Source organism: Hemitrygon akajei, chromosome 1 (genome assembly GCF_048418815.1).
Source record: "Hemitrygon akajei chromosome 1, sHemAka1.3, whole genome shotgun sequence".
Taxonomy (NCBI): domain Eukaryota; kingdom Metazoa; phylum Chordata; class Chondrichthyes; order Myliobatiformes; family Dasyatidae; genus Hemitrygon; species Hemitrygon akajei.
Genome location: NC_133124.1, coordinates 219,321,576 through 219,338,940, shown reverse-complemented (window position 1 = coordinate 219,338,940; position 17,365 = coordinate 219,321,576). Strand labels below are relative to the sequence as shown.

The 17,365-nt window shown below is 50.3% G+C and overlaps 1 protein-coding gene across 3 annotated transcripts in view; it reads left to right on the top strand.

Annotated features, from left to right (window-relative positions):
- The window catches only part of sorbs3 (sorbin and SH3 domain containing 3), a 108,455-nt gene that overhangs the window by 29,948 nt on the left and 61,142 nt on the right, over positions 1 to 17,365 (top strand). For 2 of the 3 annotated variants that reach the window (XM_073061683.1, XM_073061691.1), the window contains exon 4: positions 3,299 to 3,380. In XM_073061683.1, the coding sequence (XP_072917784.1) occupies positions 3,299 to 3,380 (82 nt within the window). Of the gene's footprint in view, positions 1 to 2,754; positions 2,848 to 3,298; positions 3,381 to 17,365 lie in introns of those variants that run through there. The other variant, XM_073061698.1, reaches the window with a different exon arrangement.

Sequence of the window (17,365 nt, the reverse complement as noted above, 5' to 3'; positions counted from 1 at the left end):
GGTGTGGGGCAGCTGCCAGAGAAGGAATGCAAGGGTGAGGTTGGCGAGGGGGCAGACACACCCAACCCTGAGGCATCAGGCAAGGTCATTTGATTCCAAGCAGTTGGTTTATTGATCATGACAAAATGTCTCTCTGGTGCTTCCCACTCCCTCCCTCTCCCTTCCCCTTTTCCCAACCATGATTTCCCCTCTCCATAAGACAGAGGAGCAGAATTAGGCCATTTGGCCCATCGAGTCTGCTCCGCCATTCCATCATGGCTGATCCTTTCTTCCCCTCCTCAGCTCCACTCCCCATAACCCTTGAGGCCATGTCAGGAATCTATCAAGCTCTGCCTTAAATACACCCAACAACCTGGCCTCCACAGTTGCCTGTGGTCATAAATTCCACAAATTTACCACCTTTTGGCTAAAGAAAATTCTCCACATATCTGTCTTAAATGGATGCCCCTCTATCTTGATACTGTTCCCTCTTGTCCTAGACTCTCCCACCATGCGAAACATCCTTTCCACACTTACTGTATTTCGGCCTTTCAACATTTGAAAGGTTTCAATGAGATCTCTCCCCCCCCACCCCCGTCCTTCTAAATTCCAGCGAGTGGATCATAATGATTGAGTACAGTGTCTGACATCATCATTTTCTTTGTCCTTTGGAAGGCCAACTGGCACTACTTTGTCCATGGCCATTTCTTCCCGATCTGTACAAAAGAATTCACAGGGTGGAGCCCAGTAGCCAAGTTTGGCAGGACCCTGTTACAGTAATGGACAAATCCTAAAAATGACCACAACTGTGACAGGACTTTGGCCTTGGGGCATCCACTACTGCTTGAATTTTCTCAGCACACTTGTGTAAATCTTGTGCGTCAATGGTGTGACCGCAGTAAATGATGCTCGTTTCAAAGAATTCACACTTGTTGCATTGGGCTCTGAGCCCATAATCTTCAAATCTTTATAACACTGTTTTGAGATTTTGGAGATGCTCTTTGTCATCCTCACTGATAACAATGATGTCATCCAGGTAACACTGAGTGTCTGGGCAGCCTTACAGCACCTGGTCCACAGCTTTCTGCCAGAGTACAGGTGCTGATGCTACGCCAGAAATAATCCTATTATAGTGATAAAACCCTTTGTGAGTGTTTATGCTGAGAAACAGTTTGGACTCTTCTTCCATCTCCATTTGTAGGTAGGTCTTGTCTAAGTCCACTAGCTGAAGTGTTTCCCTCCAGAAAAGTTTTCAGATATCCTCTATCCTGAGCAGAGGGTCCTGATCTATACTTCGAGTACGGGGTTAATGATGGCCTTAAGATCACCACAGATCCTGACAGACCCATTCCTCTTGGCTCCTGGGTCCCCCGGAGTTGCTGATGGGCTCCACTCACCCTCGGAAAGAATTCCCTCAGCCTCCATGTGATCTAGCTCACTGGCTGCTTCATCATGGATGGTATAAGGAACCCTACAGGCTTTGTAAAACTTGTGTGTGGCATTTTCATTTAACGCTATTTTACACTTAATACGTTTGAGTTTTCCAGTGCCATCTTTGAGCACTGCTGTGACATCATCCAGTACCTTCCCTAATTCACTTTCAGTTGACGCTATTGCAGGGGATGTGGCTTGTACATAGTGGATGGATCTCCAATCAAGTTGGAGTTGTCTCAGCCTTCACAACCCCACAATGCTGGCCCTCCTGTTTTTACCACATACAAGCCCAATGTGGCTTGCTGGTTTTTACAAATGTTATTCCCACAGGAGTTACCCTTTCTCCAGGATACATTCTTGGTTGGATATCTGCAGCTTCAATTCAGTATCTTTGAAATGCCATTCAGACTCATTTTGTGGAATGACTGAAACAGCCGAGCGGACGTCCAATACCATTTTAGTTAATTAGCCGTTCATTGTGTCACTCTCATCATTATCAGATTTTTCATCAACGGCGTGCAGATTAGTGCTCTTTGTGAAACTGCAACTTGACTTTTTATCTTTATCTCTTCCCTGATCAGTCCATTTATTTTGTCTGCACAACATGCTTTTTGTTTGTGTCCTACTTTATTGCATTTTCTCTGTTTCCCCTTTAAACCAGCATTGGTCTGGTGTATGTGACTCCCTGCTACAACGGTCGCACAATTTGTTCAGCCAGGCAAGTTTCTGTTTATGTCGCAATTTTCTTCATGTTCACTTTCACTTCCGACTGCAACTCAGTTGTGTCTCTGGCTGCTGTCCTATTGCAACAGTGATTTCAACTGCTCTTTTAAATGTGAATTGTGCTTCAGTTAAGAGTCATCTTTGAATGTTTTCTTGTTCAGATTCCACAAACCGAATGATCTCTCAGCGCTTCATTAAGCCCATCACTGAACCGACAATGCTCAGACAACAATCCAGCCACATAAGTTGAAATGGACTTGCCTTCCTTTTGATTCCACTTATGAATCCTAAAGTGTTCTGCAGTCTACACCGGTTTGGGTTCTGAATGTTCCTATATTACTTTCCCGATATCATTACTTTCACAAGCTCATTTCAACTGGTTTGGTTGGAGCAGTCAAACTTCGAAGCAAACTGTCTGCTTTTCCATCTATTGCACTCAGTAACACTGGCACTCACTTTTCATCGACTATTTCATTTGCTTCAAAATGCTGCAGAATTTGCTCAGTCTACAACATCCAGTTATCTGTTGTGCAATCAAACTCATCTATCTGTCTGATGTAGCCAGCCATTTCTGCTTTTTATTTATTTATTATTATTATTGCCCAGTACTCACTGTTTATGAACCATGAAATTCATCTGTTTTCTGCCTTTTTTTAAACCCGAATGTCTCTTCTCCTCCTTCCGAAGCAAAAACATGCTGTGCTTCAGCAGGTAGGTGGTCATCTTGGGTTTGTTTTAAAATGATCTCGTTGCTACTGTTATGTTTTGTAACTGCAGAAGCTAATCAAAAGATAAACACGGAAGCCTGAGAAAACAGGTCTACGTAGTTTTACTTTAGTGAGGCATCACATATACGATGTGCTGGTATAATGATGTATGGCATTCATGTACTTCTACATATAACCCATAATTAATTATATAAGCAAATAAAGAATGCTTAATATAATCAAATATATTTAGAATACTACATAATTACTGAAATATTAAATACACAACATCCTCCTTCTCCCTCTTGATTTCTTCTCCTCGCTCCATCCCTCACTCTCCCACTCCTTTTTGGCTTCTCTCTTTACTGTCCCATCTCTCTCTCTCTCCTCTACTGTGTCTCCTCCTACCTCTCCTCCCTCTTTCCCCACCCCACCCTCTCCCCTCCCCTCCCCAGGTTCCAGTGATTAACGGGGTTGGAGGACACACCCCGCGTCCACCCTCTCCGCGCAGAGACACAGATGAAGAGTTCCCTGTAGGTACGTGACGATCCCGACTCACGCTAAGGGTAGGCATCAGTCAGCTGTAGGACACATTACTTTCCAGCTGGTGTTTAAAGACCAACACTGGGAGATTTCAAACCAATATTAGTGCAGAGCTGATGACTAGAATAGAAAAGCAAGGATGTAATGTTGAGGCTTTATAAGGCACTGGTCAGACTGCATCTGGAGTTTTGTGAAGGATGTGCTGGCATTGGAGAGGGTTCAGATGAGGTTCACAAGAATAATCCTGGGAACGAAAGGGTTAATGTATTGGGAGTGTTTGACGGCTCTGGGCCTGAACTCGCTGGAGTTTAGAAGAATGAGAGGGAATCCCCTTGAAACCTATTGAATCTTGAAAGGCTTCAATAGAGTGGATGTGGAGAGGGTGTTTTCAACAGTGGGGGAGTCAAAGACCAGTGGACACAGTCTCAGAATAGAAAGATGTCCCTTTAGAACGGAGATTAGGAGGAATCTCTTTAGCCAGAGGGTGGTGAATCTGTGGAATTCATTGCCACAGGCAACTGTAGAGGCCAAGTCATTGGTATATTTAAAACCGAGGTTGATAGATTCTTGATTAGTCAGAATCAAAGGTGTCAAAGGTTATGTGGAGAAGGCAGGAGAATGGGGTTGAGAGGGATAATAAATCAGCCGTGATGGAATGGTGGAGCAGACTTGATGGGCCGAGTGGCCGAATTCAGCTCCTATGTCTGAGGGTTTCTGGGTCCGGGGAATCGGAGGATTGAGTGATGTTGAGTTATCACCTCACCACTTGGCCGACAGCTTTGGGGTGGGGACCTCAGAATCAGAAACAGGTTTACTTACCACCGGCATCTGTCGTGAAATTCTGTGGCAGCAGTACAATCATAGAAATCACCATAAGTATGTATTAAAAAATTTAATTAAATAAGTCACGATAAAAGGGAGGAAAAAAAGTAGCAAGGTAGTGCTCATGGATCGATTATCCACTCAGAAATCAGAGGGCAGAGGGGAAGGAGCTGTTCCTGAATCATTGAGTGTCTGTTTTCAGGCTCCTGTACCTCCTCCCTGATGGTAGCAAGGAGAAGATGGGGGTCTTTAATGACAGATGCCACCTTTTTGAGGCATCATCCCTTGTATGATTTATTGACTGCGTACCTCCCACTTCCTGGCTGTATTTGCTAGGGCGGTGGAAAGGGAGCTTTATAAACACACGAGATTCTGTGGATGCTGGAAATCTGGAGCTGTGTACACAAACTGCTGGAGGAGCTCAGCAGGTCGGGCAGGGAAACAGTCAGCGTTTCACGCCAAGGGTTTAACAAAGAGGTGTTGGGATGTATTCATCAATGACCCCAAGGAGAAGGGGGCACAGTGCCGTAGCACTGAGTATAACACTTTGCAGCACTAGTAATCGCGATTAGAATTTGATTTCCACTGCTGTCTGTAAAGAGTTTACATGTTCTCCCTGTAACCACTTGAGTTTCCTCTGGGTGCTCTGGTTTCCTCCAACTTTCCGAGGACGTACGGTTTAGGATTAGTGAGCTGTGGATATGCTGTGTTGGTACTGGAAGCTTGGGGACACCCTTGGGCTATTCCTTACCATCCTCGGGCTGACACAGAACAATGCACTCCACTGTATGTTTCCATGTGCCTATGACAAATAAAGTTCATCTTTGATCTTTCACCGCTGGGAGGGTCATGAGCGGCAGGTCAGAGGTACAAAATAAATCGGCCAGAATTGTGGTGGGTGGCAAGTTTCCTCTCTCAGAGGGGGCTGATTCTCAGGAATTCTCCACCCAAGATTAGACATACCTAAGGTGGTGGTAGGTAAATATTTGGAAGATGGAGGGACTGTGGGGTCGGAGAAACAGACAGGGACGAGGAGTTGAAGGCAGTGTAGATCAGCCCTGATCATGTGTAATGGCGGGTCAGGTTGCAGGGACAGAGAGGCCTCCACTGCCCCGTGGCTGTGATCCTGCCAGGTTCAGTGACGAGGGATTTCACCCTGTAGGTGGCCGCTGCTCTAGAACTCCCTTTGAGCTGCCTGGGCCGACAGGGAGTTGTATTGACAAGCTGCTTAAGAAGGCATATGATGCGTTGGCCTCCATTAATTGGGGGATTGAGTTCAAGAGCTGTGAGGTAATGTTGCAACTCTATAAAACCCTGGTTAGACTACACATGGAGAATTGTGTTCAGTTCTGGTCACCTCGTTATGGGAAGGATGTGGAAGCTTTAGAGAGGGTGCAGAGGAGATTTACCAGGATGCTGCCTGGATTAGAAAGGGTGCAGAGGAGATTTACCAGGATGCTGCCTGGATTAGAGAGGGTGAAGAGGAGATTTACCAGGATGCTGCCTGGATTAGAGAGGGTGCAGGGTAGATTTACCAGGATGCTGCCTGGAATAGAGAGGGTGCAGAGGAGATTTACCAGGATGCTGCCTGGATTAGAGAGGGTGCAGAGGAGATTTACCAGGATGCTGCCTGGATTAGAGAGGGTGCAGAGGAGATTTACCAGGATGCTGCCTGGATTAGAGAGGGTGCAGAGGAGATTTACCAGGATGCTGCCTGGATTAGAGAGGGTGCAGAGGAGATTTACCAGGATGCTGCCTGGATTAGAGAGGGTGCAGAGGAGATTTACCAGGATGCTGCCTGGATTAGAGAGGGTGCAGAGGAGATTTACCAGGATGCTGCCTGGATTAGAGAGGGTGCAGAGGAGATTTACCAGGATGCTGCCTGGATTAGAGAGAGTGCAGAGGAGATTTACCAGGATGCTGCCTGGATTAGAGAGGGTGCAGAGGAGATTTACCAGGATGCTGCCTGGATTAGAGAGGGTGCAGAGGAGATTTACCAGGATGCTGCCTGGATTAGAGAGGGTGCAGAGGAGATTTACCAGGATGCTGCCTGGATTAGAGAGGGTGCAGAGGAGATTTACCAGGATGCTGCCTGGATTAGAGAGGGTGCAGAGGAGATTTACCAGGATGCTGCCTGGATTAGAGAGGGTACAGAGGAGATTTACCAGGATGCTGCCTGGATTAGAGAGGGTGCAGAGGAGATTTACCAGGATGCTGCCTGGATTAGAGAGGGTGCAGAGGAGATTTATCAGGATGCTGCCTGGATTAGAGAGGGTGCAGAGGAGATTTACCAGGATGCTGCCTGGATTAGAGAGGGTGCAGAGGAGATTTACCAGGATGCTGCCTGGATTAGAGAGGGTGCAGAGGAGATTTACCAGGATGCTGCCTGGATTAGAGAGGGTGCAGAGGAGATTGACCAGGATGCTGCCTGGATTAGAGAGGGTGCAGAGGAGATTGACCAGGATGCTGCCTGGATTAGAGAGGGTGCAGAGGAGATTTACCAGGATGCTGCCTGAATTAGAGAGGGTGCAGAGGAGATTTACCAGGATGCTGCCTGGATTAGAGAGGGTGCAGGGTAGATTTACCAGGATGCTGCCTGGATTAGAGAGGGTGCAGAGGAGATTTACCAGGATACTGCCTGGATTAGAGAGGGTGCAGAGGAGATTTACCAGGATGCTGCCTGGATTAGAGAGGGCGCAGAGGAGATTTACCAGGATGCTGCCTGGATTTGAGAGAGTGCGGAGGAGATTTACCAGGATGCTGCCTGGATTAGAGAGGGTGCAGAGGAGATTGACCAGGATGCTGCCTGGATTAGAGAGGGTGCAGAGGAGATTGACCAGGATGCTGCCTGGATTAGAGAGGGTGCAGAGGAGATTGACCAGGATGCTGCCTGGATTAGAGAGGGTGCAGAGGAGATTGACCAGGATGCTGCCTGGATTAGAGAGGGTGCAGAGGAGATTGACCAGGATGCTGCCTGGATTAGAGAGGGTGCAGAGGAGATTGACCAGGATGCTGCCTGGATTAGAGAGGGTGCAGAGGAGATTGACCAGGATGCTGCCTGGATTAGAGAGGGTGCAGAGGAGATTTACCAGGATGCTGCCTGGATTAGAGAGGGTGCAGAGGAGATTTACCAGGATGCTGCCTGGATTAGAGAGGGTGCAGAGGAGATTTACCAGGATGCTGCCTGGATTAGAGAGGGTGCAGAGGAGATTTACCAGGATGCTGCCTGGATTAGAGAGGGTGCAGGGTAGATTTACCAGGATGCTGCCTGGATTAGAGAGGGTGCAGAGGAGATTTACCAGGATGCTGCCTGGATTAGAGAGGGTGCAGAGGAGATTTACCAGGATGCTGCCTGGATTAGAGAGGGTGCAGAGGAGATTTACCAGGATGCTTCCTGGATTAGAGAGGGTGCAGAGGAGATTTACCAGGATGCTGCCTGGATTAGAGAGGGTGCAGAGGAGATTTACCAGGATGCTGCCTGGATTAGAGAGGGTGCAGAGGAGATTTACCAGGATGCTGCCTGGATTAGAGAGGGTGCAGAGGAGATTTACCAGGATGCTCCCTGGATTAGAGAGGGTGCAGAGGAGATATACCAGGATGCTGCCTGGATTAGAGAGGGTGCAGAGGAGATTTACCAGGATGCTGCCTGGATTAGAGAGGGTGCAGAGGAGATTTACCAGGATGCTGCCTGGATTAGAGAGGGTGCAGAGGAGATTTACCAGGATGCTGCCTGGATTAGAGAGGGTGCAGAGGAGATTTACCAGGATGCTGCCTGGATTAGAGAGGGTGCAGAGGAGATTTACCAGGATGCTGCCTGGATTAGAGAGGGTGCAGAGGAGATTTACCAGGATGCTTCCTGGATTAGAGAGGGTACAGAGGAGATTTACCAGGATGCTGCCTGGATTAGAGAGGGTGCAGTGGAGATTTACCAGGATGCTGCCTGGATTAGAGAGGGTGCAGAGGAGATTTACCAGGATGCTGCCTGGATTAGAGAGGGTGCAGAGGAGATTTACCAGGATGCTGCCTGGATTAGAGAGGGTGCAGAGGAGATTTACCAGGACGCTGCCTGGATTAGAGAGGGTGCAGAGGAGATTTACCAGGACGCTGCCTGGATTAGAGAGGGTGCAGAGGAGATTGACCAGGATGCTGCCTGGATTAGAGAGGGTGCAGAGGAGATTTACCAGGACGCTGCCTGGATTAGAGAGGGTGCAGAGGAGATTTACCAGGACGCTGCCTGGATTAGAGAGGGTGCAGAGGAGATTGACCAGGATGCTGCCTGGATTAGAGAGGGTGCAGAGGAGATTGACCAGGACGCTGCCTGGATTAGAGAGGGTGCAGAGGAGATTGACCAGGACGCTGCCTGGATTAGAGAGGGTGCAGAGGAGATTTACCAGGATGCTGCCTGGATTAGAGAGGGTGCAGAGGAGATTTACCAGGATGCTTCCTGGATTAGAGAGGGTACAGAGGAGATTTACCAGGATGCTGCCTGGATTAGAGAGGGTGCAGAGGAGATTTACCAGGATGCTGCCTGGATTAGAGAGGGTGCAGAGGAGATTTACCAGGATGCTGCCTGGATTAGAGAGGGTGCAGAGGAGATTTACCAGGATGCTGCCTGGATTAGAGCGGGTGCAGAGGAGATTTACCAGGATGCTGCCTGGATTAGAGAGGGTGCAGAGGAGATTTACCAGGATGCTGCCTGGATTAGAGAGGGTGCAGAGGAGATTTAACAGGATGCTGCCTGGATTAGAGAGGGTGCAGGGTAGATTTACCAGGATGCTGCCTGGATTAGAGAGGGTGCAGAGGAGATTTACCAGGATGCTGCCTGGATTAGAGAGGGTGCAGAGGAGATTTACCAGGATGCTGCCTGGATTAGAGAGGGTGCAGAGGAGATTTACCAGGATGCTTCCTGGATTAGAGAGGGTACAGAGGAGATTTACCAGGATGCGGCCTGGATTAGAGAGGGTGCAGAGGAGATTTACCAGGATGCTGCCTGGATTAGAGAGGGTGCAGAGGAGATTTACCAGGATGCTGCCTGGATTAGAGAGGGTGCAGAGGAGATTTACCAGGATGCTGCCTGGATTAGAGAGGGTGCAGAGGAGATTTACCAGGATGCTGCCTGGATTAGAGAGGGTGCAGAGGAGATTTACCAGGATGCTGCCTGGATTAGAGAGGGTGCAGAGGAGATTTACCAGGATGCTGCCTGGATTAGAGAGGGTGCAGAGGAGATTTACCAGGATGCTGCCTGGATTAGAGAGGGTGCAGAGGAGATTTACCAGGATGCTGCCTGGATTAGAGAGAGTGCGGAGGAGATAGACCAGGATGCTGCCTGGATTAGAGAGGGTGCAGAGGAGATTTACCAGGATGCTGCCTGGATTAGAGAGGGTGCAGAGGAGATTTACCAGGATGCTGCCTGGATTAGAGAGGGTGCAGAGGAGATTTACCAGGATGCTGCCTGGATTAGAGAGGGTGCAGAGGAGATTTACCAGGATGCTGCCTGGATTAGAGAGGGTGCAGAGGAGTTTGACCAGGATGATGCCTGGATTAGAGAGGGTGCAGAGGAGATTGACCAGGATGCTGCCTGGATTAGAGAGGGTGCGGAGGAGATTGACCAGGATGCTGCCTGGATTAGAGAGGGTACAGAGGAGATTGACCAGGATGCTTCCTGGATTAGAGAGGGTGCAGAGGAGATTTACCAGGATGCTGCCTGGATTAGAGAGGGTGCAGAGGAGATTTACCAGGATGCTGCCTGGATTAGAGAGGGTGCAGAGGAGATTTACCAGGATGCTTCCTGGATTAGAGAGGGTGCAGAGGAGATTTACCAGGATGCTGCCTGGATTAGAGAGGGTGCAGAGGAGATTTACCAGGATGCCGCCTGGATTAGAGAGAGTGCGGAGGAGATTGACCAGGATGCTGCCTGGATTAGAGAGGTTGCAGAGGAGATTGACCAGGATGCTGCCTGGATTAGAGAGGGTACAGAGGAGATTGACCAGGATGCTGCCTGGATTAGAGAGGGTGCAGAGGAGATTTATCAGGATGCTGCCTGGATTAGTGAGGGTGCAGAGGAGATTTACCAGGATGCTGCCTGGATTAGAGAGGGTGCAGAGGAGATTTACCAGGATGCTGCCTGGATTAGAGAGGGTGCAGAGGAGATTTACCAGGATGCTGCCTGGATTAGAGAGGGTACAGAGGAGATTGACCAGGATGCTTCCTGGATTAGAGAGGGTGCAGAGGAGATTTACCAGGATGCTGCCTGGATTAGGGAGGGTGCAGAGGAGATTTACCAGGATGCTGCCTGGATTAGAGAGGGTGCAGAGGAGATTTACCAGGATGCTGCCTGGATTAGAGAGGGTGCAGAGGAGATTTACCAGGATGCTTCCTGGATTAGAGAGGGTGCAGAGGAGATTTACCAGGATGCTGCCTGGATTAGAGAGGGTGCAGAGGAGATTTACCAGGATGCTGCCTGGATTAGAGAGAGTGCGGAGGAGATTGACCAGGATGCTGCCTGGATTATAGAGGGTGCAGAGGAGATTGACCAGGATGCTGCCTGGATTAGAGAGGGTACAGAGGAGATTTACCAGGATGCTGCCTGGATTAGAGAGGGTGCAGAGGAGATTTACCAGGATGCTGCCTGGATTAGAGAGGGTGCAGAGGAGATTTACCAGGATGCTGCCTGGATTAGAGAGGGTGCAGAGGAGTTTGACCAGGATGCTGCCTGGATTAGAGAGGGTGCAGAGGAGATTTACCAGGATGCTGCCTGGATTAGAGAGGGTGCAGAGGAGATTTACCAGGATGCTGCCTGGATTAGAGAGGGTGCAGAGGAGATTTACCAGGATGCTGCCTGGATTAGAGAGGGTGCAGAGGAGATTTACCAGGATGCTTCCTGGATTAGAGAGGGTACAGAGGAGATTTACCAGGATGCTGCCTGGATTAGAGAGGGTGCAGTGGAGATTTACCAGGATGCTGCCTGGATTAGAGAGGGTGCAGAGGAGATTTACCAGGATGCTGCCTGGATTAGAGAGGGTGCAGAGGAGATTTACCAGGATGCTGCCTGGATTAGAGAGGGTGCAGAGGAGATTTACCAGGACGCTGCCTGGATTAGAGAGGGTGCAGAGGAGATTTACCAGGACGCTGCCTGGATTAGAGAGGGTGCAGAGGAGATTGACCAGGATGCTGCCTGGATTAGAGAGGGTGCAGAGGAGATTGACCAGGACGCTGCCTGGATTAGAGATGGTGCAGAGGAGATTGACCAGGACGCTGCCTGGATTAGAGAGGGTAAAGAGGAGATTGACCAGGATACTGCCTGGATTAGAGAGGGTGCAGAGGGGATTTACCAGGATGCTGCCTGGATTAGAGAGGGTGCAGAGGAGATTTACCAGGATGCTGCCTGGATTAGAGAGGGTGCAGAGGAGATTTACCAGGATGCTGCCTGGATTAGAGAGAGTGCGGAGGAGATTTACCAGGATGCTGCCTGGATTAGAGAGAGTGCGGAGGAGATTGACCAGGATGCTGCCTGGATTAGAGAGGGTGCAGAGGAGATTTACCAGGATGCTGCCTGGATTAGAGAGGGTGCAGAGGAGATTTACCAGGATGCTGCCTGGATTAGAGAGGGTGCAGAGGAGATTTACCAGGATGCTCCCTGGATTAGAGAGGGTGCAGAGGAGATATACCAGGATGCTGCCTGGATTAGAGAGGGTGCAGAGGAGATTTACCAGGATGCTGCCTGGATTAGAGAGGGTGCAGAGGAGATTTACCAGGATGCTGCCTGGATTAGAGAGGGTGCAGAGGAGATTTACCAGGATGCTGCCTGGATTAGAGAGGGTGCAGAGGAGATTTACCAGGATGCTGCCTGGATTAGAGAGGGTGCAGAGGAGATTTACCAGGATGCTGCCTGGATTAGAGAGGGTGCAGAGGAGATTTAACAGGATGCTGCCTGGATTAGAGAGGGTGCAGGGTAGATTTACCAGGATGCTGCCTGGATTAGAGAGGGTGCAGAGGAGATTTACCAGGATGCTGCCTGGATTAGAGAGGGTGCAGAGGAGATTTACCAGGATGCTGCCTGGATTAGAGAGGGTGCAGAGGAGATTTACCAGGATGCTTCCTGGATTAGAGAGGGTGCAGAGGAGATTTACCAGGACGCTGCCTGGATTAGAGAGGGTGCAGAGGAGATTTACCAGGACGCTGCCTGGATTAGAGAGGGTGCAGAGGAGATTGACCAGGATGCTGCCTGGATTAGAGAGGGTGCAGAGGAGATTTACCAGGACGCTGCCTGGATTAGAGAGGGTGCAGAGGAGATTTACCAGGACGCTGCCTGGATTAGAGAGGGTGCAGAGGAGATTGACCAGGATGCTGCCTGGATTAGAGAGGGTGCAGAGGAGATTGACCAGGACGCTGCCTGGATTAGAGAGGGTGCAGAGGAGATTGACCAGGATGCTGCCTGGATTAGAGAGGGTGCAGAGGAGATTTACCAGGATGCTGCCTGGATTAGAGAGGGTGCAGAGGAGATTTACCAGGATGCTTCCTGGATTAGAGAGGGTACAGAGGAGATTTACCAGGATGCTGCCTGGATTAGAGAGGGTGCAGAGGAGATTTACCAGGATGCTGCCTGGATTAGAGAGGGTGCAGAGGAGATTTACCAGGATGCTGCCTGGATTAGAGAGGGTGCAGAGGAGATTTACCAGGATGCTGCCTGGATTAGAGCGGGTGCAGAGGAGATTTACCAGGATGCTGCCTGGATTAGAGAGGGTGCAGAGGAGATTTACCAGGATGCTGCCTGGATTAGAGAGGGTGCAGAGGAGATTTACCAGGATGCTGCCTGGATTAGAGAGGGTGCAGAGGAGATTTACCAGGATGCTGCCTGGATTAGAGAGGGTGCAGAGGAGATTTACCAGGATGCTCCCTGGATTAGAGAGGGTGCAGAGGAGATATACCAGGATGCTGCCTGGATTAGAGAGGGTGCAGAGGAGATTTACCAGGATGCTGCCTGGATTAGAGAGGGTGCAGAGGAGATTTACCAGGATGCTGCCTGGATTAGAGAGGGTGCAGAGGAGATTTACCAGGATGCTGCCTGGATTAGAGAGGTGCAGAGGAGATTTACCAGGATGCTGCCTGGATTAGAGAGGGTGCAGAGGAGATTTACCAGGATGCTGCCTGGATTAGAGAGGGTGCAGAGGAGATTTACCAGGATGCTTCCTGGATTAGAGAGGGTACAGAGGAGATTTACCAGGATGCTGCCTGGATTAGAGAGGGTGCAGTGGAGATTTACCAGGATGCTGCCTGGATTAGAGAGGGTGCAGAGGAGATTTACCAGGATGCTGCCTGGATTAGAGAGGGTGCAGAGGAGATTTACCAGGATGCTGCCTGGATTAGAGAGGGTGCAGAGGAGATTTACCAGGACGCTGCCTGGATTAGAGAGGGTGCAGAGGAGATTTACCAGGACGCTGCCTGGATTAGAGAGGGTGCAGAGGAGATTGACCAGGATGCTGCCTGGATTAGAGAGGGTGCAGAGGAGATTTACCAGGACGCTGCCTGGATTAGAGAGGGTGCAGAGGAGATTTACCAGGACGCTGCCTGGATTAGAGAGGGTGCAGAGGAGATTGACCAGGATGCTGCCTGGATTAGAGAGGGTGCAGAGGAGATTGACCAGGACGCTGCCTGGATTAGAGAGGGTGCAGAGGAGATTGACCAGGATGCTGCCTGGATTAGAGAGGGTGCAGAGGAGATTTACCAGGATGCTGCCTGGATTAGAGAGGGTGCAGAGGAGATTTACCAGGATGCTTCCTGGATTAGAGAGGGTACAGAGGAGATTTACCAGGATGCTGCCTGGATTAGAGAGGGTGCAGAGGAGATTTACCAGGATGCTGCCTGGATTAGAGAGGGTGCAGAGGAGATTTACCAGGATGCTGCCTGGATTAGAGAGGGTGCAGAGGAGATTTACCAGGATGCTGCCTGGATTAGAGCGGGTGCAGAGGAGATTTACCAGGATGCTGCCTGGATTAGAGAGGGTGCAGAGGAGATTTACCAGGATGCTGCCTGGATTAGAGAGGGTGCAGAGGAGATTTAACAGGATGCTGCCTGGATTAGAGAGGGTGCAGGGTAGATTTACCAGGATGCTGCCTGGATTAGAGAGGGTGCAGAGGAGATTTACCAGGATGCTGCCTGGATTAGAGAGGGTGCAGAGGAGATTTACCAGGATGCTGCCTGGATTAGAGAGGGTGCAGAGGAGATTTACCAGGATGCTTCCTGGATTAGAGAGGGTACAGAGGAGATTTACCAGGATGCGGCCTGGATTAGAGAGGGTGCAGAGGAGATTTACCAGGATGCTGCCTGGATTAGAGAGGGTGCAGAGGAGATTTACCAGGATGCTGCCTGGATTAGAGAGGGTGCAGAGGAGATTTACCAGGATGCTGCCTGGATTAGAGAGGGTGCAGAGGAGATTTACCAGGATGCTGCCTGGATTAGAGAGGGTGCAGAGGAGATTTACCAGGATGCTGCCTGGATTAGAGAGGGTGCAGAGGAGATTTACCAGGATGCTGCCTGGATTAGAGAGGGTGCAGAGGAGATTTACCAGGATGCTGCCTGGATTAGAGAGGGTGCAGAGGAGATTTACCAGGATGCTGCCTGGATTAGAGAGAGTGCGGAGGAGATAGACCAGGATGCTGCCTGGATTAGAGAGGGTGCAGAGGAGATTTACCAGGATGCTGCCTGGATTAGAGAGGGTGCAGAGGAGATTTACCAGGATGCTGCCTGGATTAGAGAGGGTGCAGAGGAGATTTACCAGGATGCTGCCTGGATTAGAGAGGGTGCAGAGGAGATTTACCAGGATGCTGCCTGGATTAGAGAGGGTGCAGAGGAGTTTGACCAGGATGATGCCTGGATTAGAGAGGGTGCAGAGGAGATTGACCAGGATGCTTCCTGGATTAGAGAGGGTGCAGAGGAGATTTACCAGGATGCTGCCTGGATTAGAGAGGGTGCAGAGGAGATTTACCAGGATGCCGCCTGGATTAGAGAGAGTGCGGAGGAGATTGACCAGGATGCTGCCTGGATTAGAGAGGTTGCAGAGGAGATTGACCAGGATGCTGCCTGGATTAGAGAGGGTACAGAGGAGATTTACCAGGATGCTGCCTGGATTAGAGAGGGTGCAGAGGAGATTTATCAGGATGCTGCCTGGATTAGTGAGGGTGCAGAGGAGATTTACCAGGATGCTGCCTGGATTAGAGAGGGTGCAGAGGAGATTTACCAGGATGCTGCCTGGATTAGAGAGGGTGCAGAGGAGATTTACCAGGATGCTGCCTGGATTAGAGAGGGTACAGAGGAGATTGACCAGGATGCTTCCTGGATTAGAGAGGGTGCAGAGGAGATTTACCAGGATGCTGCCTGGATTAGGGAGGGTGCAGAGGAGATTTACCAGGATGCTGCCTGGATTAGAGAGGGTGCAGAGGAGATTTACCAGGATGCTGCCTGGATTAGAGAGGGTGCAGAGGAGATTTACCAGGATGCTTCCTGGATTAGAGAGGGTGCAGAGGAGATTTACCAGGATGCTGCCTGGTATAGAGAGAGTGCGGAGCAGATTGACCAGGATGCTGCCTGGATTAGAGAGGGTGCAGAGGAGATTGACCAGGATGCTGCCTGGATTAGAGAGGGTACGGAGGAGATTTACCAGGATGCTGGCTGGATTAGAGAGGGTGCAGAGGAGATTTACCAGGATGCTGCCTGGATTAGAGAGGGTGCGGAGGAGATTTACCAGGATGCTGCCTGGATTAGAGAGGGTGCAGAGGAGATTTACCAGGATGCTGCCTGGATTAGAGAGGGTGCAGAGGAGATTTACCAGGATGCTGCCTGGATTAGAGAGGGTGCAGAGGAGATTTACCAGGATGCTGCCTGGATTAGAGCGGGTGCAGAGGAGATTTACCAGGATGCTGCCTGGATTAGAGAGGGTGCAGAGGAGATTTACCAGGATGCTGCCTGGATTAGAGAGGGTGCAGAGGAGATTTACCAGGATGCTGCCTGGATTAGAGAGGGTGCAGAGGAGATTTACCAGGATGCTTCCTGGATTAGAGAGGGTGCAGAGGAGATTTACCAGGATGCTGCCTGGATTAGAGAGGGTGCAGAGGAGATTTACCAGGATGCTGCCTGGATTAGAGAGAGTGCGGAGGAGATTGACCAGGATGCTGCCTGGATTATAGAGGGTGCAGAGGAGATTGACCAGGATGCTGCCTGGATTAGAGAGGGTACAGAGGAGATTTACCAGGATGCTGCCTGGATTAGAGAGGGTGCAGAGGAGATTTACCAGGATGCTGCCTGGATTAGAGAGGGTGCAGAGGAGATTTACCAGGATGCTGCCTGGATTAGAGAGGGTGCAGAGGAGTTTGACCAGGATGCTGCCTGGATTAGAGAGGGTGCAGAGGAGATTTACCAGGATGCTGCCTGGATTAGAGAGGGTGCAGAGGAGATTTACCAGGATGCTGCCTGGATTAGAGAGGGTGCAGAGGAGATTTACCAGGATGCTGCCTGGATTAGAGAGGGTGCAGAGGAGATTTACCAGGATGCTTCCTGGATTAGAGAGGGTACAGAGGAGATTTACCAGGATGCTGCCTGGATTAGAGAGGGTGCAGTGGAGATTTACCAGGATGCTGCCTGGATTAGAGAGGGTGCAGAGGAGATTTACCAGGATGCTGCCTGGATTAGAGAGGGTGCAGAGGAGATTTACCAGGATGCTGCCTGGATTAGAGAGGGTGCAGAGGAGATTTACCAGGACGCTGCCTGGATTAGAGAGGGTGCACAGGAGATTTACCAGGACGCTGCCTGGATTAGAGAGGGTGCAGAGGAGATTGACCAGGATGCTGCCTGGATTAGAGAGGGTGCAGAGGAGATTGACCAGGACGCTGCCTGGATTAGAGATGGTGCAGAGGAGATTGACCAGGACGCTGCCTGGATTAGAGAGGGTAAAGAGGAGATTGACCAGGATACTGCCTGGATTAGAGAGGGTGCAGAGGGGATTTACCAGGATGCTGCCTGGATTAGAGAGGGTGCAGAGGAGATTTACCAGGATGCTGCCTGGATTAGAGAGGGTGCAGAGGAGATTTACCAGGATGCTGCCTGGATTAGAGAGGGTGCGGAGGAGATTTACCAGGATGCTGCCTGGATTAGAGAGAGTGCGG